Here is a 23,944-nt window from a genome sequence, read left to right as displayed (position 1 = left end):
CTCAGCATCCCCACCTACCTGCCCTCACTCACCTGCTTCTCTCAGCATCCCCCTACCAGTATCTGAAAAAATGTGTTGTTGGCATGTTGAACTGGGGCTAGAACTCTATCAAAGGCTCTAGATAAGTAATCAAAAATAAGAGCCCAGTAAACATGTAACTTAGGACATGTCCAGAATAAGTGGGTCAACCTCCCCTCGTCCTGCTTGCACCTCTCACACAGTGGTGAGGTGTCCGGGAATATTTTATGCAGTTTTACTTTTGAGTAATGTAACCTGTGTATCACCTTAAACTGTACAAGGTTGTGTCTGGCATTCACTGAACTGTGGTTTATATTCCTGAGAGCTTCTACCCAGTTCTCATTTGAGATTTCTGAACCAAGTTTTTGTTCCCAAGCCCTTTTAATGGTGTCTGTGGATACCTCTGTGGGCCTGTAGCACATCATACAGTCTAGAGACCAACCCTTTTTTAAATGTATTTTTTTAACCTTTACTTAACAAGGCAAGTCAGTTAAGAACAAATTCTTATTTACAATGACGGCCTAGGAACAGTGGGTTAACTGCATGTTCAGGGGCAGAACCACAGATTTGTACCTTGTCAGCTCGGGGGTTTGAACTTGCATGGGGTTTGAATGGGGTTTGACAAGGATCAAGCTATCTAATGTAGGAAATTCCTGATTTGGAGGTATCTGAAAAAATGTGTTGGCATGTTGAACTTTTCCTGTAATTGTTGAAATGAAGCTAACTGACCATCTATGTATGGATTACCAATTGTTGTGAGCCCCTTCTCCCTCCACTGTGAAAACACCATATCATCCAATGCAGGGTGGAAAGCATGATTCAGGCAAATCGGGCTGTCAATGTATACAGTGGGTATGTTAAGAAAATACATAATCTGTTTCCAGATCTTAAGCGTATGACAAATGACTGGGTTAGAGTCATAAGTGGATTTCTTTCACATATGATGGGCTATTAACAAGTGCAGGGACTGAGGAACATTGACAGGAGGCCTGTTCAATCAAAAGCCATGAAGGCATATCCTTCTGTCTCATCAAAGGTAAACTTTCCCTCCAGAAAGACAAAATGTTCAGATTAGCAGCCCAATAATACAGTTTAAAGTGAGGAAGGCCAAAGCCCCCCTCCATCTTGTACTTGCATAAATGCTTCTTTGAAATTCTGGCTGTTTTGTTATCCCATAAAAATGGAGTTACTATTGAATCCAGTTTCTTAAAATAGCTTTGTGGTATGAAATTGGGTAGACATTGGAAGAGGTAAAGAAACCTGGGTAGGACAACCATTTTAATAGCGTTTATACGACCAACCAAGGAGGTAGGCAGAGTTTTCCAAAAATCTATACTTTGTTTAAGCTGATATTTTCATGTCCCAATTCGCTTTCAATAGCTGATCAAGGTCTCTTGTCACTACAATGCCAAGGCTTGTGAACTTGTCTATCACTGTTCTAAACGGGGTAGATTGCATAAATTGCATATCCACAGGCTGTGATATTGGCATCAACTCACTTTTTTTCCAGTTTATCTTGTAGCCAGAGAAGGAGCCACATGTGTTTATCAAGTTAAGTAAGGATGGAGTAGAAGTTTTAGGCTTGGACAAAAACAAAAGAACATTGTCTGCATATAGGGAAATTTTGTGCTGTGTGTCCTTTATTTTAACAGAAGCTATATCAGCACATGCCCGAATGCGAGTAGCAAGGGGTTTCATATGGCTATAGCGAAGAGAGCAGGCAAAATAGGGCACCCCTGTCGGCACCCCTTGAACAAGCAGAATGACTGTGACATTTCTTGATTAGTTACCACGGACGCCATTGGGTGTGCATAAATAATTCTTATCCAATGAATAAATTCCTTTCCAAACCCGAAGTGCTCCAGAACCGACATCATATACTTCCACTCATTCCAATCAAACGCCTTCTCTGCATCGAGCTATTACCACTGCCTCAACCTTATGATCGTGATACATTATGTTGAAAAGGCGTCTCAAATTGTAGTATATACGTCGGCCCGGGATAAAACCTGTCTGGTCAGGGTGTATGATGCCGGAAATGTATGTTTTCAATCGGTTTGCCAATATCTTTGTTAACACCTTGTTTTCTATGGGGAGTAACGACAAGGGGCGATAAGACGACATCTCCATGTAATCTCTTATCTTTTTTCAAGATCAGTGCTATTGTAGCCTCATACAGTGTTTGCGGGAGTTTGGCATTTTCTTTGGATTGTTTAAACATTTGCAACATAAGAGGAGATAGACTGGCACAGCACTTCTTATAGAATTCTATTACATATCCATCGGGCCCAGGGGCCTTGCTGTTTGGAAATTGTGCTATCGCTGTGTTAATTTCCTCTAAAGTTATCCCTGCATCGAGTGCAGCAGCTGCCCACGTCTAGTTTAGGAAGTTCACATTCAGCGAGAAAGCGGTCCATAGTTTGTGGATCAGTAGCATCGCATTTTGATTGGTATAGCTCTGAGTAAAACTGAGCAGAGCATTTATTAATATCCTCTGGATCTGTTACTATTTTACCCTTCTTGTCTTTTATTTTGTGAATAGCTCTAGATGCCTGTACATGCCTTAGCTGTCTTGCTACTAATTTTTGTGGTTTGTCACCCAGTTCAAAATAACTTTGTTAGGTTCTAGCAAGTAAAGAGCCCACCCATTTCGAAAGTATGGTATTGTATTAATATTTTAACTTTGATCTTCTCAAGGACTGTATATGAGGAATTTGTCCTAAAAATGTTCTCCTGTTCCCCTAACTCTCTTTCAATTTCTCTCAGCCTAGTATTGGCACGTTTCTTCCACTCTGATGTATAATAAATAATGTAACCTCTAATCATAGCCTTTAGAGATTCCCAAAGGGTGGAGTCGTCAACATCCCCCTTGTCGTTAGTTCCGAGGAAAAAGGCAATCTGCTCCTTCAAATACTGACAAAAAGCCTCATCTTTCAGCAGGTATGCGTCTAAGCGCCACGGTCGCCGACCTGTCGACATATAGTCAAGTTTCAGCACCATGGACAGAGGAGAGTGGTCCGTAATTAGAATAGGGTGATAGGTAACCGACTCAGCTGCTGAAATTAGTTTGGAGTCCAACAAAAAATAGTCAATTCTGGAATATGATTTATGAACTGATGAAAAGAAAGAATAATCCCTGTCTGTTGGGTGCGTCAGTCTCCAAATATCGACAATGTTAAGGTTTGTCATCAATGTATTTAGACAGACACTGGCATTTGATTGTTGAAGTGACCTTGATAGCTGTTTATCGAAAAGAGAATCTAAAGTACAGTTAAAGTCCACTCCAACAGTACCACTTGTATCCGAGATATTTGGTATGTCCTTAAATACCATTTGAAAAAATAATGGATCATCGAAGTTGGGTCCATATAAATTGACCAAGGTTACTGGTTTCGAATTCAGTGTACCAGCCACAATAATATACCGACCATTAGGATCTGAAATCGAGGATGAGTAAACAAAAGGAATGTATTTCCTTATCAGGATTGCTACCCCTCTCGCTTTTGCATCAAAGTTAGACTGGTATATCTGACCGATCCAGCCGACTCGTAGCTTGGCCTGAGCGGAGCGTTTACTATGAGTTTCTTGAAGAAGCACTATGTCAGCACCTAGTGATTTTGATGAGAAAAAAACCTTGGCTTAGGGCATGTGGTGAAACGAGCTATTACAGTTCCTGCTTTATTCCACCTGGTCTACTCTGTGCTCTGTCACTAAGTGGCATTTCTTATTTTAAAGCAAATTGTTGCAGTCATACGAAACCCAGAAGAAAAACGTCCCGCCGTGTGGGAGCTTATCATTCCACCTGTATTAATAATAAACGTGAACATAAAACACAGACCCCATCCCCCCTCCCGTCCCTTTACTGAGTGACTTTCCCAAACGAAGCACTCCTTGGCTAACACACAAACCTTAGTTCAAGCTTTATGTCTAGATACCCTAACTCGTCGTCTATAGATGCTCCGCATATAAACTAATATTAAATAACACTTAACTCTCACGTTAGGGGGTGAGCGGCGCTAAAACATGATATGCTAAACAATGCTATATTAGCCACAACATCTCACCTATTATATAAGTCCCAATTTCTGATCTTCTAATCAAAAAGACATAGGCCGGAAATCCAAACACATTCCTGGCCTGTATTTGGTCATTTAGCCGGCTGACACAGCCGTTCTGTATCCTCAGCCAGGGAGCTTGCTTGTCAAGAACAGATCGGCCTCTTTTGGGTTGTCAAACGTACGTGTTGATCCTTCGACTGTCACCTTAAACCGGGCTGGGAAGAGGAATCCATATCGGATGTTGGCCGCCCTGCATTTGTTGCGTACCTCATCATTTCCGTTGGTTCCTCACCTCCAAGGTAAGATCTGGGTAGGAAGACACCCTGGCTCCGTTGAAGTTAAGGGGGAACTTTTAACTAGCCAGCTTGAGGATGAGATCCCTGGTCTGGGGATAGTGCAGCCGTACAATGAATGGGCTTGGTGGCGCGCCCTTGGCCGGCTTCGTTGCCTGAGATCTGTGTGCGCGGTCGATCAGGATGGGCGTTTTGAAGTGTTCACTCCCCAGCAATGCCTGTATCAGCTCCGAGACATATTCAGTGGGTTTCCCTTTCTCAGTGTCCTCCTGGATGCCACATATTCGGATGTTCTGGCGTCTTGAATGCGACTTGAGCATTTCCAGTCGGGCTTTCAGGGTTTTGTTGTCATTTTTGAAAGTTGCGCACTGTTTCTCTATGTCCTGTAGCCTGGCCTCGTGATCGACTGTCGTCTGCTCAACCTCATGCACCCTTCCCTTAGTTGCCTTCACAGTTTCGGCCAAAGTCCCAATACTCTTTGAGATATCAGCCAACCTTGTGTCCACCTTCTTGCTTAGTGAGTTTATGGCAGCCAGTATGTCACTTTGAGTAGGCTCTGTGGGGAACTCTTGGAAGCTAGCCTCTCTCTTCAGCTAACTCCTCGTGGGTTGGCGACGTTGGAATTGGTTCGTTGTCTATCTCATTCAAATGATCTTGTTTAGAGCCCCCTTTGGTGCCTTTTCCCTATGTCATATTTGTTTGAAGTTATAGGTCGTGAGAGGTTAAGATAAATACTAATTTGTTTCAAAATAGAGCGGAGTTCTAGCAAAGCACGTCTACACTATAGCACGCTCTCTAGCGCCCCCTCATTGATCATCCTTGAGATGTTTCGACAAATTGATTGGAGTCCACCTGTGGTAAATTCAATTGATTGGACATGATTTAGAAAGGCACATACCTGTCTATTTAAGGTCCCACAGTTGACAGTGCATGTCAGAGCAAAAACCAATCCATGCGGTAGAAGGAATTTTCCGTAGAGCTCCAAGACAGGATTGTGTCGAAGCACAGATCTGGGGAAGGGTACCAAAACATTTCCACAGCATTGAAGGGCCCCAAGAACACAGGCTCATCCTAGAGCTGGCCGACCGGCCAAACTGAGCGATCGGGAGAGAAGGGCCTTGGTAAGGGAGGTTACCAAGAACCCGATGGTCACTCTGACAGAGCTCTAGAGTTCCTCTGTGGTTATGGTTGTCCTTCTGGAAGGTTATCCCATCTCTGCAGCACTCTAACCAATCAGGTCTTTATGGTGGAGTGGCCAGACTGAAGCCACTCCTCTGTAAAAGGCACATGACAGCACGCTCTGGAGTTTAGTAGAAGGCACCTAAACACTCTCAGACCATGTGAAAGAAGATTCTCTGTTCTGATGAAACCAAGGTTGAACTCTTTGACCTGAATGCCAAGTCACGTCTGGAGGTGTGTCATGGTGGTGGTGGTGGCAGCATCATGCTGTGGGGATGTTCTTCAGCGGCAGGGACTGTGAGACTAGTCAGGATCGATGCAAAGATGAATGGCGCAAAGCACAGAGAGATCCTTGATGAAAACCTGCTCCAGAGAGCTCAGGACCTCAGTCGAAGGTTCACCTTCCAACAGGACAACAGCCAAGAGAACGCAAGTATGGCTTCGGGACAAGTCTCTGAATAAGACTGCTTGTTAACCTTTTGACTTGTCACATAGGCCGCTGTTTATTATTTATCCTGTTGCCTAGTCACTTAACCCTTACACATACACTACCGTTCAAAAGTTTGGGGTCACTTAGAAATCTCCTTGTTTTTTAACCTCTTGAACCTCTGGGGGCAGTATTTCATTTTTGGATGAAAAACGTTCCCGTTTTAAACAAGATATTTTGTCACGAAAAGATGATCGACTATGCATATAACTGACAGCTTTGGAAAGAAGCTGCAAAGATATTGTCTGTGAGTGCCACAGAACTAATGCTACAGGCGAAACCAAGATGACATTTCATACAGGAAGTGAGCCAGATTTTGAATGCGCTGTGTTCCAATGTCTCCTTATATGGCTGTGAATGCGCAAGGAATGAGCCTACACATTCTGTCGTTTCCCCAAGGTGTCTGCAGCATTGTGACATATTTGTAGGCATATCATTGGAAAATTGACCATAAGAGACTACATTTACCAGGTGTCCGCTCGGTGTCCTCCGTCAAACTATTGCGTAATCTCCAGTTGCGTGCATTTTTCCATTTTGTTCAGAGGAGAAACCAAACTACCACGAGTGATTTATCATCGAATAGATATGTGAAAAACACCTTGAGGATTGATTCTAAACAACGTTTGCCATGTTTCTGTCGATATTATGGAGTTAAATTATGAATAATAACACTTAATAATAAACCGAATTTCCGTTTTTTTTTTCTTATCCAAACGTGATGAACAAAACGGAGCGATTTCTCCTTCACAAATACTCTTTTTGGAAAAACTGAACATTTGCTACCTAACTGAGAGTCTCCTCATTGAAAACATCTGAAGTTCTTCAAAGGTAAATTATTTTATTTGAATGCTTTTCTTGTTTTTGTGAAAATGTTGCCTGCTGAATGCTAGGCTTAATGCTATGCTAGCTATCAATACTCTTACACAAATGCTTGTGTAGCTTTGGTTGAAAAGCATTTTTTGAAAATCTGAGATGACAGTGTTGTTAACAAAAGGCTAAGCTTGTGAGCTAATATATTTATTTAATTTAATTTGCGATTTTCATGAATAGTTAACGTTGCGTTATGGTAATGAGCATGAGGCTATAATTACGCTCCCGGATACGGGATTGCTCGTCGCAACAGGTTAAAGAAAAGCACTTTTTTTTCCATTATAATAACATCAAATTGATCAGAAATACAGTGTAGACATTGTTAATATTGTAAATGACTATTGTCGCTGGATAGGTTGATTTTTAATGGAATATCTACATAGGCGTACACAATTGTATTTTGTAGATGGCAATTTGAATGCACAGATATACCGTGAAGAGATCCTCTGGCCCATTGTCATACCGTTCATCCGCCGCCATCATTTAACCTCTTGCTCCTACCTGGCACGCAGGCGTCCCATCTAGAGCTCTGGAAATGCAAATGCGCTACGCTAAATGCTAATAGTATTAGTTAAAACTCAAACGTTCATTAAAATTCACATGCAGGGTATTGAATTAAAGCTACACTCGTTGTGAATCCAGGCAACAAGTCAGATTTCTAAAATGTTTTACGGCGAAAACATAGCACATATTTATGTCAAACCACCACCGCAGACATAGCTCATTAGCATAGCCAAGTAGGAAAAAATATGCAATCAACAAACGCAGGATTAAAAAAAAAAAAATTTCACTAACCTTTTGAAATCTTCATCAGATGACAGTAATATAACATGTTACACAGTACATTCATTTTTTTCCATTAATCTGCAATATATATCCATAAATCTCTGTTTACAATGACGCATCGTTCAAAAAATGCTACTAAAATGTCAGGAGAAATGAAATAGCTCCGGCAGATAACGTCAGCTAACAAGGAATACACATCATAAACTTTGACTAAATATGCATGTTTTACATATGTATAGGAACATACACTTCTTCTAAATGCAATCGCTGTGTTACATTTATTTTTAACGTTACAGTTTGCGTTTACTAGGCTATACTAGGAGTCGGCGCTCCAAATGTATCATTATGCCTCCTCTATCTTGGAGTCGACAGAAACCCAAAATGAACACATAAATATTCCCTTACCTTTGCTGTTCTTCCATCAAAAGACCTGGAAGGGATTATACTTACCAAAACAGTGTTTAGTTTTCAAGTCTGCGTCTTTCGGTTCTCAAAATACCCACATTTCGGTCGAAATGTAGGCAAAATTCAAGTGGATGCGCACCAAAAATTCAAATATATATTATATGTCGAGTAAACTTGTCAAACTATGTTCATAATTAAGCTTTAACATGTTATAAAGGTGTACAGCAATTGTGAGGACGAAGCGAAACACACACGTCTTTTAATTGATCCTGAAGAAAAGAGAGAGCGGGAGCAGAGCGCACATAAACGTACACTTTTTTTTCGCGTGACCGAGACCTTTCGGCACGCTCAACGTCTCGTGACCGCGCGATTCTCACAATGAGAAGCCCCATTGAAAGCAGGCTTCGCGCTGAACACGTACAGACTGTTCCCAGAGCGGTAGTTGTTTGGGAAGGCGTATCCGGTGACGTCAAAGTTGGGCCAACTTTTTCCATGACGAGAGACTTTGGGAGAATGCATGCCCTGAGACTTCTGCTTTACATAGAGACAAAATTTAAACGGTTTTAGAAGTGTTTTCTATTCGATAATATTTTTTATATGCATATATTAGCAACTTTTGACAAAAATGTATCCTGTTTTATATGGGTACCCAATTCCTCCAGAAGGGGCAGTAAACAGGGCTAGGCTTAACAGGTTAATGCTTCAGCATGATAATGCAGAGCCCCATGTCACAAGGATCTGTACACAATTCCTGGAAGCTGAAAATGTTCCATTTCTTCCATGGACTGCATACTCACCAGACATGTCACGCATTGGCCATGTTTGGGATCCTCTGGATCGACGTGTATGACAGTTTCCACCAATATCCATCTATATTCAATTCTGCTTATCACGCTATACCACAATAAACAAAGTTCAAATTCTGAGACTGAGGCCATTGAGTGATTTTTGAAGTGACACGTTGCTGCCAAAATCTGTAGCCCACCTCCACTGCGCTTTATAGCAAAAAGGACAGAGCCCTCCACACTAAAGCAAGAGCTGCTGGCAAAACGCACGAAAGTGCTGTTTGAATGAATGTTTACGCACCTGCTTCTGCCTACCACTGCTCAGTCAGATACTTGTATGCTCAGTCAGATTATATGCAACGCAGGACACGCTAGATAATATCTAGTAATGTCATCTACCATGTGTAGTTAACTAGTGATTATGATTGATTGTTTTTTATAAGATACGTTTAATGCTAGCTAGCAACTTACTTTGGCTTACTGCATTTGCGTAACAGGCAGTCTCCTTGTGGAGTGCAACGAGAGAGAGGCAGGTCGTTATTGCATTGGACTAGTTAACTGTAAGGTTGCAAGATTGGATCCCCCGAGCTGACAAGGTGTAAATCTGTCGTTCTGCCCCTGAACAAGGCAGTTAACCCACCGTTCCTAGGCCGTCATTGAAAATAAGAATGTGTTCTTAACCGACTTGCCTAGTTAAATAAAGGTATAAAACAAATCGGCAAATCGGCGCCCAAACATACCGATTGTTAATTAATTGGCCATTCCGATTAATCGGTCGACCTCTAGTCTCAGCATTATGGGTCTAGACAAGCCAGTCGCCTCTCTCCAGTCACCAGCACCACCACCTCTTGGAGAACTGGGTCATGTTCAATAGAGCACTTCAATGGGGGGGGGGGGTTCAGGGCTCAGACCGCAAGACTGGAGAATGCGATGAGACATACTTTGGCCAGATGTGTCCACCATATTTTATTGTAGATTGACGCATCATAATACCGTGGTGTTTTTTGTGATATGGTGATGCTGATGGTTCTCTACCCTTCCCCTCCCCAGACAAAGCTCTGAAGGACTGCGTGGACCGGGTGCTGCTAAGCGGGTACTTTGACAAAGCCCAGTCCCACCAGAATGGAGTGTGTGAGGAGGATGAGGAGCAGCAGTTGGAAGCAGTAGTGGAGTTTGCAGAGGAGCAGACCGTCGACCAAGGTCAACATTTTTGACATTGATGTTAATTTGCTCTTTTGAGTTATAAATGGACAAAGTTATACATATTTTGATAGCTCAACTGGTCACGTTCCTTTGCCATCCTTAGAAATGTGAGATTTTTTTTGAAAATGGTGAACCAATGTAGTTGTTAGCAAAAGTACACGTAAAAGTTTGGGAATTTGTAAGCAAGTTGTAGGCAATATTAAATGTTAATCGCTCCTTAAGTTACGTTTCTTGCTGTATTGTTTAGTTTTCCAATTATGACAATAAAGATGTTGTTTAATTAAACATCTTTCGTCCTGCATTATGAAAATTATTTTTCTCTTCAGAGGGTGAAATAGTTGAAGAGTACATAGAGCCCATTAAGGTGGAGGCTACAGAGGTGAGAGGACTTACTATCCTGGGTCATGTTCATTAAGGCATTGTTTTACTACATTTCGCAATGGAAATGAAAACAAGTACTTCCAATTGAACAAATTCAGATCATGTATACATACCTGTTTTGGCCAGTTTTTTTTTTATTTTCTACCGACTGAACACTACCCTGTTCATTCAGTTATTATCATGTCTCGGCTGCTTTGTGACTGTGGCCATCTTGTTTATGTTTTCAGTTCGTAAACAGAAAGTTCATTCCAGACACCATGTACAGCAGCAGTGACAAGGAGCAAGGAGACAAGTGGACGACAGAAACAGAGGTATGATGGTCAGTGTTTTACACATTCCACAAATCATGGTAGGGCTGTCCCAGACAAAAAACAATATTGGTCTACAGAGTCATCTCTGTCATTCAACCAGTCAAAATGTAAAATGTTTAAATGTTTATTTTTTCATAGACACATCCTATGTGTTTTAATCAAATCAAGTATTTGCACTAGGCTTATCTGATGCTTTAAGTGTAATGTTAGATATAATTAAGACATGCAAATGACTAGAGTCGAAACGCAGTTGATTTAATTGGGCCGGGCTCAGACTTGCTGCGCGGTGTGTAAATATAAAAATTACAGCGAGTGACTGTGGGACGAGCACCTGTTGTCTCTCTCTCCTCTCTGCTGCAGTGACCTCCACAGAACAGTGTTTATCGTGCTGTCTGTGTTGCTGCAGCGTAATTAGCCATTTCTGACTGAAAAGTTACCGAAATCCCTCATTTGTTTAGGAAAAACATTCCCTATTCCCTCGTCCCTTGCTCTCTTTACGTGACATGCATGCGTCACATGCATGTGATCAATATGGCCTGACCTATAGCCTATCATACTCGCATCAATAAATTGGTTATAACAAACTCTGAACACCATAACACACAGCAAAATAGATGCAGAGGACGTGACAAATCAACTGGAAACGGGTGAATGTTTACTGGTTGCTCAGGAGGTAAAGGGGAAGTCAGACGTGTGGAATAAATGTGACTAGTCGTGGAAAATACTGCCGATCAAGAAAAAGAAGGTAAGGAGCAAGCGCTGCATGCATATTATGTGTGCCCAACAGGTGCTGTTAAATTATATTGTTCCAAACGGTCAGAAAGAACACCAGAGTGTTTTTATAAAGTTTTGTAAAGACTTTATTACAGAAAATACGAAAGTTGCATTCATTCCTGAATGCAATTTTACAAAATAGAACTGTTTATTTATTGTTTACGCTTATTTATTAAATGAACGCTTTATTTTAACTTTAAATGATTGATTGCATTTCAAATCGTGAACAACTCATACACTGTGAAAGGCCTATATTTCAACAGTTAATCATAAAACCTAACTAAGTTAACTAAGTTTTCTGGCTAACGTTAGCATTCAGCTAACCACGGTTTGTGGTAATTAGCTATCCTTTAGCTCGAAAATCTATCGGCAGTTTTGTACACCGCAACTCAGACCAGAACATACCAGACCTATTTTTCTCTTCATATCCCCGGATTTCAATTGCAAGCTCTGGACATTTACACCAGGATCTCACAGCTAGCTAGCTGCTATCCGTGTGACTTGGCTTACGTCGATTCTGGAGCAAACATCAATTATTCCGGAGCTAGCCAGCTTAAGAGTTCCATCAGCCACTCCTGGGCTACAATCTCCTATCCGGACCCATTTTACTGCCGATGCGGAGCCCCACTGGGCCTTCACGACTGGACTAGCGACGTTATCTGCCCGAGGGAGTTATCCAGCTGGCCCCTCCGTAGTGATGTTACCTGAACGCCCATCTGCGGCCCGCTAATCGTTAGCTGTCTTATAGGCTGCTATCTGAATAGGTATATCGGACAATTTTTCTTGGGTCACTAACTTTAGCTATTTTGCCAATTGGATTGATCCTCTCTACCACACGGAACCCCACTAATCTACCGACGGAAACACGCGAGGTGGCTAAACACACCTCATCCTATGCTAGATTGATACCCATGGCCCGGCTAGCTGTCTGAATCGCCGTGACCCCAATCAACCTCACTACTCACTGGACCCTTTTGATCACTCGACTAAGCATGCCTCTCCTTAATGTCAATATGCCTTGTCCATTGCTGTTCTGGTTAGTGTTTATTGGCTTATTTCACTGTAGAGCCTCTAGCCCTGCTCACTATACCTTATCCAACCTTACAGTTCCACCACCCACACGTGATGACATCACCTGGTTTCAATGATGTTTCTAGAGACTATATCTTTCTCTCATCATCACTCAATACCTAGGTTTACCTCCACTGTATTCAGATCCTACCATAACTTTGTACATTATACCTTGAAGCTATTTTATCGGCCCCAGAAACCTCCTTTTACTCTCTGTTCCAGACGTTCTAGACGACCAATTCTCATAGCTTTTAGCCGTACCCTTATCCTACTCCTCTTCCTCTGGTGATGTAGAGGTGAATCCAGGCCCTGCAGTGCCTAGCTCCACTCCTATTCCCCAGGCGCTCTCTTTTGATGACTTCTGTAACCGTAACAGCAGCATACCACCCTGCATTCCACTGCTGGCTTGCTTCTGAAGCTAAGCAGGGTTGGTCCTGGTCAGTTCCTGGATGGGAGACCAGATGCTGCTGGAAGTGGTGTTGGAGGGCCAGTAGGAGGCACTCTTTCCTCTGGTCTAAAAAATATCCCAATGCTCCAGGGCAGGGATTGGGGACACTGCCCTGTGTAGGGTGCCGTCTTTCGGATGGGACTTTAAACGGGTGTCATGACTCTCTGGTCATTTAAGATCCCATGGCACTTATCGTAAGAGTAGGGGTGTTAATCCCGGTGTCCTGGCTAAATTCCCTATCTGGCCCTCAAACCATCACGGTCACCTAATGATCCCCAGTTTACAATTGGCTCATTAATCCCCCTCCTCCCCTGTAACTATTCCCCAGGTCGTTGCTGCAAATGAGAACGTGTTCTCAGTCAATTTACCTGGTAAAATAACAGATAAATAAAATTGCTTTGGTTTCATGCATGTTAACATTAGAAGCCTCCTCCCTAAGTTTCACTCTGCCAACCCGGATGTTCTAGCCTTGTCTGAATCCTGGCTTAGGCAGACCACCAAAAATTCTGAAATCTTCATCCCTAACTACAACATTTTCAGACAAGATAGAACGGCCAAAGGGGGCGGTGTTAGCCTGCAGAGTTCTGTCCTACAATCCAGGTCTGTACCCAAACAATTTGAACTTCTACTTTAAAAAATCCACCTCTCTAAAAACAAGTCTCTCACCGTTGCCGCCTGCTATAGACCACCCTCTGCCCCCAGCTGTGCTCTGGACACCATATGTAAACTGATTACCCCCCATCTATCTTCAGAGCTTGTGCTGCTAGGCGACTTAAACTGGAACATGCTTAACACCCCAGCCATCCTACAATCTAAACTTGATGCCCTCAATCTCACACAAATTATCAATGAACCTACCAGGTACCACCCCAAAGCCGTAAACACGGGCACCCTCATAGATATCATCCTAACCAACTTGCCCTCTAAATACACCTCTGCTGTTTTCAACCAAGATCTCAGCGATCACTGCCTCATTGCCTGCATCCGAAATGGGTCAGCGGTCAAATGACCTCCACTCATTACTGTCACTCAATACCTAGGTTTACATTTACATTTAAGTCATTTAGCAGACACTCTTATCCAGAGCGACTTACAAATTGGTGCATTCACCTTATGACATCCAGTGGAACAGTCACTTTACAATAGTGCATCTAAATCTTAAAGGGGGGGGTGAGGGATTACTTATCCTATCCTAGGTATTCCTTAAAGAGGTGGGGTTTCAGGTGTCTCCGGAAGGTGGTGATTGACTCCGCTGTCCTGGCGTCGTGAGGGAGTTTGTTCCACCATTGGGGGGCCAGAGCAGCGAACAGTTTTGACTGGGCTGAGCGGGAACTGTACTTCCTCAGTGGTAGGGAGGCGAGCAGGCCAGAGGTGGATGAACGCAGTGCCCTTGTTTGGGTGTAGGGCCTGATCAGAGCCTGGAGGTACTGAGGTGCCGTTCCCCTCACAGCTCCGTAGGCAAGCACCATGGTCTTGTAGCGGATGCGAGCTTCAACTGGAAGCCAGTGGAGAGAGCGGAGGAGCGGGGTGACGTGAGAGAACTTGGGAAGGTTGAACACCAGACGGGCTGCGGCGTTCTGGATGAGTTGTAGGGGTTTAATGGCACAGGCAGGGAGCCCAGCCAACAGCGAGTTGCAGTAACCCAGACGGGAGATGACAAGTGCCTGGATTAGGACCTGCGCCGCTTCCTGTGTGAGGCAGGGTCGTACTCTGCGGATGTTGTAGAGCATGAACCTACAGGAACGGACCACCGCCTTGATGTTAGTTGAGAACGACAGGGTGTTGTCCAGGATCACGCCAAGGTTCTTAGCGCTCTGGGAGGACACAATGGAGTTGTCAACCGTGATGGCGAGATCATGGAACGGGCAGTCCTTCCCCGGGAGGAAGAGCAGCTCCGTCTTGCCGAGGTTCAGCTTGAGGTGGTGATCCGTCATCCACACTGATATGTCTGCCAGACATGCAGAGATGCGATTCGCCACCTGGTCATCAGAAGGGGGAAAGGAGAAGATGAATTGTGTGTCATCTGCATAGCAATGATAGGTGAGACCATGTGAGGTTATGACAGAGCCAAGTTACTTGGTGTATAGCGAGAATAGGAGAGGGCCTAGAACAGAGCCCTGGGGGACACCAGTGGTGAGAGCGCGTGGTGAGGAGACAGATTCTCGCCACGCCACCTGGTAGGAGCGACCTGTCAGGTAGGACGCAATCCAAGCGTGGGCCGCGCCGGAGATGCCCAACTCGGAGAGGGTGGAGAGGAGGATCTGATGGTTCACAGTATCGAAGGCAGCCGATAGGTCTAGAAGGATGAGAGGAGAGAGAGTTAGCTTTAGCAGTGCGGAGCGCCTCCGTGATACAGAGGAGAGCAGTCTCAGTTGAATGACTAGTCTTGAAACCTGACTGATTTGGATCAAGAAGGTCATTCAGAGAGAGATAGCGGGAGAGCTGGCCAAGGACGGCACGTTCAAGAGTTTTGGAGAGAAAAGAAAGAAGGGATACTGGTCTGTAGCTGTTGACATCGGAGGGATCGAGTGTAGGTTTTTTCAGAAGGGGTGCAACTCTCGCTCTCTTGAAGACGGAAGGGACGTAGCCAGCGGTCAGGGATGAGTTGATGAGCGAGGTGAGGTAAGGGAGAAGGTCTCCGGAAATGGTCTGGAGAAGAGAGGAGGGGATAGGGTCAAGCGGGCAGGTTGTTGGGCGGCCGGCCGTCACAAGACGCGAGATTTCATCTGGAGAGAGAGGTCAGAGCACAGGGTAGGGCAGTGCGAGCAGAACCAGCGGTGTCGTTTGACTTAGCAAACGAGGATCGGATGTCGTCGACCTTCTTTTCAAAATGGTTGACGAAGTCATCTGCAGAGAGGGAGGAGGGGGGGGGGGAGGAGGATTCAGGAGGGAGGAGAAGGTGGAGAAGGTGGCAAAGAGCTTCCTAGGGTTAGAGGCAGATGCTTGGAATTTAGAGTGGTAGAAAGTGGCTTTAGCAGCAGAGACGGAGGAAAATGTAGAGAGGAGGGAGTGAAAGGATGCCAGGTCCGCAGGGAGGTGAGTTTTCCTCCATTTCCGCTCGGCTGCCCGGAGCCCTGTTCTGTTTACCTCCACTGTATTCACATCCTACCATACCTTTGTCTGTACATTATACCTTGAAGCTATTTTATCGCCCCAGAGCCTACATTCACTGTAGGCTCTACAGTGAAACACTTCCGCGAGCAGGCCTTTCTAATCGACCTGGCCGATGTATCCTGGAAGGATATTGATCTCATCCCGTCAGTATAGGATGCCTGATATTTCTTTTTAATGCCTTCCTCACCACCTTAAATAAGCATGCCCCATTCAAGAAATGTAGAACCAGGAACAGATATAGCCGTTGGTTCTCTCCAGACCTGACTGCCCTTAACCAACACAAAAACATCCTATGGCGTTCTGCATTAGCATCGAATAGCCCCCGTGATATGCAACTTTTCAGGGAAGCTAGAAACCAATATACTCAAGGCAGTTAGAAAAGCCAAGGCTAGCTTTTTCAAGCAGATATTTCCTTCCTGCAACACAAACTCAAAAAAGTTCTGGGACACTGTAAAGTCCATGGAGAATAAGATCACCTCCTCCCAGCTGCCCACTGCACTGAAGATAGGAAACACTGTCACCACCGATAAATCCACTATTATTGAGAATTTTAATAAGCATTTTTCTACAGCTGGCCATGCTTTCCACCTGGCTACCCCTACCCCGGTCAACAGCACTGCACCCCCCACAGCAACTCGCCCAAGCCTTCCCCATTTCTTCTTCTTCCAAATCCAGTCAGCTGATGTTCTGAAAGAGCTGCGAAATCTGGAACCCTACAAATCAGCCAGGCTAGACAATCTGGACCCTTTCTTTCTAAAATTATCTGCCAAAATTGTTGCCACCCCTATTACTAGCCTGTTCAACCTCATTTGTGTCGTCTAAGATTCCCAAAGATTGGAAAGCAGCTGTGGTCATCCCCCTCTTCAAAGGGGGGACACTCTTGACCCAAACTGCTACAGACCTATATCTATCTTACCTTTCTTAAGTCTTCGAAAGCTAAGTCAACAAACAGATTACCGACCATTTCGAATCCCACCGTACCTTCTCCGCTATGCAATCTGGTTTCAGAGCTGGTCATGGGTGCACCTCAGCCACGCTCAAGGTCCTAAACTATATTTTAAACGCCATCGATAAGAAACAATACTGTGCAGCTGTATTCATTGACCTGGCCAAGGCTTTCGAGACTGTCAATCACCACATCCTCATCGGCAGACTCGACAGCCTTGGTTTCTAAAATAATTGCCTCGCCTGGTTCATCAACTACTTCTCTGATAGAGTTCAGTGTGTCAAATCGGAGGATCTGTTGTCCCGGCCTCTGGCAGTCTCTATGGGGGTGCCACAGGGTTCTTGAACCAACTCTCTTCTCTGTATACATCAATGATGTCGCACTTGCTGCTGGTGAGTCTCTGATCAACCTCTATGCAGACGACACCATTCTGTATACTGTAAACTCTCCTTCCAGACTCACATCAAACATCTCCAATCCAAAGTTAAATCTAGAATTGGCTTCCTATTTCGCAACAGCCTCCTTCGCTCATGCTGCCAACCGTATCCTTGTAAAACTGACCATCCTACCAATCCTCGACTTCGGCAATGTCATTTACAAAATAGCCTCCAATACCCTACTCAATAAATTGGATGTTGTCTATCACAGTGCCATCCGTTTTGTCACCAAAGCCCCATATACCACCCACCATTGCGACCTGTATGCTCTCGTTGGCTGTCCCTCGCTTCATACTCGTCGCCAAACCCACTGGCTCCATGTCATCTACAAGACCCTGCTAGGTAAAGTCCTCCCTTATCTCAGCTCGCTGCTCACTATAGCAGCACCCACCTGTAGCACACGCTCCAGCAGGTATATCTCTCTGGTCACCCCCAAAACCAATTATTCCTTTGGCCGCCTCTCCTTCCAGTTCTCTGCTGCCAATGACTGGAACGAACTGCAAAAATCTCTCAAACTGGAAACACTTATCTCCCTCACTAGCTTTAAGCTCACAGATTACTGCACCTGTACATAGCCCATCTATAATTTAGCCCCAACTACTACCTCTTTCCCTACTGTATTTATTTATTTATATTGCTCCTTTGCACCCCATTATTTCTCTCTACTTTGCACATTCTTCCACTGCAAATCAACCATTCCAGTGTTTTACTTGCTATATTGTATTTACTTCACCACTGTGGCCTTTTTTGCCTTTACCTCCCTTATCTCACCTCATTTGCTCACATTGTTTAGACTTCTATTTCTACTATATTATTGACTGTATGCTTGTTTTACTCCATGTGTAACTCTGTGTTGTTGTACGTGTCAAACTGCTTTGCTTTATCTTGGCAAGGTCGCAATTGTAAATGAGAACTTGTTCTCAACTTGCCTACCTGGTTAAATAAAGGTGAAATAAATAAAAAAAATATATATAATGCCATTACTTATTATTATAATGACCATCATCATAATAACAATTAGGAGATCAATAAAAATAAGGGTTATTTTTATGAATATTATTTTTCTGACAATTTGAAACATTGTAAACAACACCATATAAATTATCAATAATACCAGAGGCTGTTAAAACAAAAAAAAGTGTTAAGTCTTTTCATTGGCATTCTCTCAACCAGCTTCATGAGGTAGTCACCTGGAATGCATTTCAATAAACAGATGTGCCTTGTTAAGTTCATTTGTGGAATTTCTTTCCTTAATGCATTTGAGCCAATCAGTTGTGTTGTGACATGGTAGGGGTGGTATACAGAAGATAGCCCTATTTGGAAAAAGACCAAGTCCATATTATGGCAAGAACAGCTCAAATAAGCAAAGAGAAATGACAGTCCATTACTTTGACTTACCTTCATGTCTGAATCTGGAAAATGTCAAGAACTTTGAACGTTTCTTCAAGTGCAGTTGCAAAAATTATCAAGCGCAATGATAAAACTGGTTCTCATGAGGACCGCCACAGGAAAGGAAGACCCAGAGTTGCCTCTGCTGCAGAGGATAAGTACATTAGTTAACTGCACCTCAGATTGCAGCTCAAATAAATGCTTCACAGAGTTCAAGTAACATACATCTCAACATCAACTGTTCAGAGACAAACATTTTTTTGTGCTTTTTTTTGCATTAGCTGTCAACAAACGGTGTCATCTAATTTAAATCTTGTGAAGCGGCCTGTAACTAACGGGTTTTTACCGTCCTGTAAGTCCTCCGGCATGTGATCAAAGCAGCAGGATATGTATATAAAATTACATTTTGTATTCATGTATTGATTTAGTCATACCCAATGCCTTTTATCAAGATATGTTACGTTTAATTATTAAGACGTCACCTAAATTTAAAAAAGTCTCATTTGGACTATATCTTAAATGACCATTTTATGTCATCGTCTAGTCAGATTATGGGACTGGATACGGAAGGGTACTTTCATAGGGTATACAGCCTCTGGCCTTGCCTCTTGTTCTTCCCCCTCAGGTGGAGTGTGTCATCCAGCAACCGCCTGTACAGTCAGCCCTTCCCCCCAATGACTTGGAGACCCACTCCCTGAATGTGGCCACAGTCACACCCCCGGTGGTCAGGAAGCAGGCAGTCCAGGACCTCTTGTCACAGATGCAAGGGCCTTACAACTTCATGCAGGTGGGGATTCGAACCACCACCCTCTTCAAGACTCTTAGCCCACTGAGCTAAAGTCTAGCAATTAGCTGTGGTTGCTGTGACTGTGGTTGAGGCTTGTACAATGAGGCGGTTTGGACCTGAATATTAGGCATTTGGTCCAAGCTAATGCCTGGGCTTTTGCTCAGCAGGTGAACACGATCTAGTGGCTTACCATAGCTTTGAACCTCAGTCAGTCACATATTCAGCATAGTGCCATAATAACATTTTTTGCTTCCCTCAGGACCAATGCATTTTGTGTAGTTGTGTAGTTTTGTGGAGTCAGAAGATCAAGGAATCAAAGATGTGAGGAATAAAGGAAAGAGTTTTGTTATTCAGCCATATTTTCTGCTTCCTCCCTCAGGACTCTATGCTGGAGTTTGATGGTCAGCTCATTGACCCAGCCATCGTGTCAGCCCAGCCCATGAAGCCTGCAGCTCAGAACATAGACCTTCCTCAGTTGGGCTGTCCCCCAGTCCATCTAAAATCACGCCTCTCACCACACAACACTGTCCCGGTACAGCCTGAGCCCATGCAGGTGAGTATGGGTGTTGAGGATGGCAGGGGCTTCCTTTAATAACATAACATGTTCAAATAATTTGAAAATGCAATTAAAAAAATATATATCTTACCCCTTTTTTCCTCCCCAATTTTGTGGTATCCAATTTGTAGTAGTTACAGTCTTGTCTTATCGCTGCAACTCCCGTACGGACTCGGGAGAGGCGAAGGTCGAGTGCCATGCGTCCTCCGAAACACAACCCAACCTAGCCGCACTGCTTCTTGACACAATGCACATCCAACCCGGGAGCCAGCCGCACCAATGTGTCGGAGGAAACACCATACACCTGGTGACCTGGTCTGCGTGCACTGCGCCCGGCCCGACACAACATAGGAGTCGCTAGTGCACGAGGAGACAAGGATATCCCTGCCGGCCAAACCCTCCCCAACCCGAACCCAGAATCTAAGGTGGCACAGCCAGCACTGCGATGCAGTGCCTTAGACCACTGCGCCACCCGGGTGGCCCTAAAATGCACCCTTAACCTCTCTGGGATATGTGGGACGGTAGCATCCAATGATAATGCAGAGCGCCAAATTCAAATGAATACTATTAAAAAAAATAACTTTGATGAAATCACACATTCAATATACCAAATTAAAGCTACACTTGTTGTGAATCCAGCCAATGTGTCAGATTTAAAAAATGCTTTACAGTGAAAGCAAACGATGCTATTATCTGAGGATAGCACCCCAGTAAACAAAGAGAAAAGCATATTTCAACCCTGCAGGCGCGACACAAAACGCAGAAATAAAAATATAATTCATGCCTTACCTTTGACAAGCTTATTCTGTTGGCACTCCAATATGTCCCATAAACATCACAAATGGTCCTTTTGTTCAATTTTTCCGTCGATATATATCCATTTATTGTCCATTTATTTGGCGCGTTTGATCCAGAAAAACACCGGTTCTAACTTGCGCAACGTGACTACAAAATATCTCAAAAGTTATCTGTAACATTGTCCAAACATTTCAAACTACTTTTGTAATACAACTTTAGGTATTTTTTAACGTAAATAATCAATAATAAAATTGAAGACGGGATATACTGTGTTCAATGCCGGAGGAAAACAAAGTGGGGTGTGCTTTCAGGTCACGCGCCTCTAACAAAGAGTACACTTCCCTCGAGCCTCATTCTGAACAATGTTCTTCATTTCTCAAAGGAAAAACCTCAACCAATTTCTAAAGAACATTGACATCCAGTGGAAGCAATAGGAACTGCAGGAAAGTCAATTAGAAATCTGGATTCCAAATGAAAACTCATTAAAAAGTGAGTGACTTCAAAAATAAAAAAATCTGAACGGTTTGTCCTCGGGTTTCGCCTGCCAAATAAGTTCTGTTATACTCAGACATGATTCAAACAGTTTGATTAATTTCTACTAATAATGTGCATATCTTAGCTTCTGGGTCTGAGAAGCAGGCCATTTACTTTGAACACGCTTTTCATCCAGATGTGAAAATACTGTTTCTGTCCCAAAGAAGTTAAGTAATCACTGATATGACTTGTCTGGATTGGTCAAAGGTATTTTAGATGAGTGATAATTCCAGTGAGGCTGGAAGATGCATTTGATCTGCTCCTTCATCCCCAGGTTCCCTTGGTGTCCCCCACGCCTGAGTCGTACACCACCCCGTGCCCCACGTACCAGTCATCACACACGCCAGAAACACGCCCACATGCGGACTCCATCGACACCATCCAGGTAAAAAAATTATTAAAGGATAATGCATGCCACTTAGCAAACACTTTTATCCATTATCCAGCAACTTGCAGTTGACTTGTGAGCAACTTTTAAGTTGCGGGTTACATTTCCACAGTGATCATGTACACATACAAAAAATAAATGATGGACTCACTGTGGGAATTGAACCCAACAAATGTTACGTTACTAGCGCCACACTCTTACCAACCTGAGTATAGGATCACTGTATCTGATGGTACTGTTCTTCCCAGGAGTCCATGTCCCTGTCATCAGAGCAGCAGCAGGTCTTCCAGTCTGTCAACGTCTCCAAACCCCCACACATCTCCGGCATCAATGTCAATGCAGCACCATTCCAGTCCATGCAGACAGTAAGGCCTTAGTCAAAACGCAAATAGTCTCTCTTTGGTTGGCAGGCAGGTACGGGCACGCCGGCAGTCAGAAACGGTCACGCACGCAGGCAGGCACGGTCACGCACGAGCGCCAGCAGGCAGGCACGGTCAATCATGCAGGCACGGTCAATCATGCAGGCACGGTCACACACACGCATGCACGGTCACACACGCACGCAGGCACAGTCACAGACCGAGGCAGGCGCGCGCGCAGACACCGAGGCAGGCGCGCGCAGACACCGAGCGCGAGACACCGAGGCAGGCGCGCGCGCAGACACCGAGGCAGGCGCGCGCGCGCAGACACCGAGGCAGGCGCGCGCGCGCAGACACCGAGGCAGGCGCGCGCGCAGACACCGAGGCAGGCGCGCGCGCGCAGACACCGAGGCAGACGCGCGCGCAGACACGAGGCAGGCGCGCGCGCAGACACCGAGGCAGGCGCGCGCGCAGACACCGAGGCAGGCGCGCGCGCAGGCGGCGCGCGCGCGCAGACACGCGCGCGCGCAGACACCGAGGCAGGCGCGCGCGGCAGGCGCGCGCAGACACCGAGGCGCAGACAGGCGCGCGCGCGCAGACACCGAGGCAGGCGCGCGCGCAGACACCGAGGCAGGCGCGCGCGCAGGCGCAGACACCGAGGCAGGCGCGCGCGCAGACACCGAGGCAGGCGCGCGCGCAGACACCGAGGCAGGCGCGCGCGCAGACACCGAGGCAGGCGCGCGCGCAGACACCGAGGCAGGCGCGCGCGCGCAGCAGACACCGAGGCAGGCGCGCGCGCAGGCGCGCGCGCAGACACCGAGGCAGGCGCGCGCGCAGACACCGAGGCAGGCGCGCGCGCGCAGACACCGAGGCAGGCGCGCGCGCAGACACCGAGGCAGGCGCGCGCGCAGACACCGGGCAGGCGCGCGCGCGCAGACACCGAGGCACCGCGCAGACACCGCAGGCGCGCGCGCAGACACCGAGGCAGGCGCGCGCGCGCAGACACCGAGGCAGGCGCGCGCGCAGAGACACCGAGGCGCGCGCGCAGACACCGAGGCAGGCAGACACCGCCGCGCGCGCGCAGACACCGAGGCAGGCGCGCGCGCAGACACCGAGGCGCGCGCAGACACCGAGGCAGGCGCGCGCGCGCAGACACCGAGGCAGGCGCGCGCAGACACCGACACCGCGCGCAGGCAGGCGCGCGCGCGCACACCGAGGCAGGCGCGCGCGCAGACACCGAGGCAGGCGCGCGCGCGCAGACACCGAGGCAGGCGCGCGCGCGCAGACGCGCGCGCGCAGACACGGCGCGCGCGCAGACACCGAGGCAGGCGCGCGCGCAGACACGCGCGCGGACACCGGCGCGCGCGCAGACACCGAGGCAGGCGCGCGCGCGCAGACACCGAGGCAGGCGCGCCGAGCGCAGGCGCACGCGCGCAGGCAGGCGCGCGCAGACACCGAGGCAGGCGCGCGCAGCCCGAGGCAGGCGCGCGCGCAGACACCGAGGCAGGCGCGCGCGCAGACACAGAGATAGTTTTGGGCTGAAACACAAATCTCAGATTGTAGCTTT

General features: G+C 45.8%; 1 protein-coding gene across 2 annotated transcripts in view; it reads left to right on the top strand.

Annotated features, from left to right (window-relative positions):
• LOC124004996 (caprin-1-like) overlaps positions 1 to 23,944 on the top strand; it is a 42,210-nt gene that overhangs the window by 15,831 nt on the left and 2,435 nt on the right. For both annotated transcript variants that reach the window (XM_046313823.1, XM_046313815.1), the window contains exons 7-13: positions 9,932 to 10,081; positions 10,411 to 10,463; positions 10,693 to 10,776; positions 19,581 to 19,742; positions 20,122 to 20,295; positions 21,905 to 22,015; positions 22,267 to 22,383. In XM_046313823.1, the coding sequence (XP_046169779.1) occupies positions 9,932 to 10,081; positions 10,411 to 10,463; positions 10,693 to 10,776; positions 19,581 to 19,742; positions 20,122 to 20,295; positions 21,905 to 22,015; positions 22,267 to 22,383 (851 nt within the window). The remainder of the gene's footprint in view (positions 1 to 9,931; positions 10,082 to 10,410; positions 10,464 to 10,692; positions 10,777 to 19,580; positions 19,743 to 20,121; positions 20,296 to 21,904; positions 22,016 to 22,266; positions 22,384 to 23,944) is intronic.

This window comes from Oncorhynchus gorbuscha, linkage group LG02, assembly GCF_021184085.1.
Source record: "Oncorhynchus gorbuscha isolate QuinsamMale2020 ecotype Even-year linkage group LG02, OgorEven_v1.0, whole genome shotgun sequence".
In the NCBI taxonomy this organism is placed as follows: domain Eukaryota; kingdom Metazoa; phylum Chordata; class Actinopteri; order Salmoniformes; family Salmonidae; genus Oncorhynchus; species Oncorhynchus gorbuscha.
The sequence above is the reverse complement of the archived record's forward strand: the minus strand, read 5'-3'. Positions and strand labels throughout refer to the sequence as shown.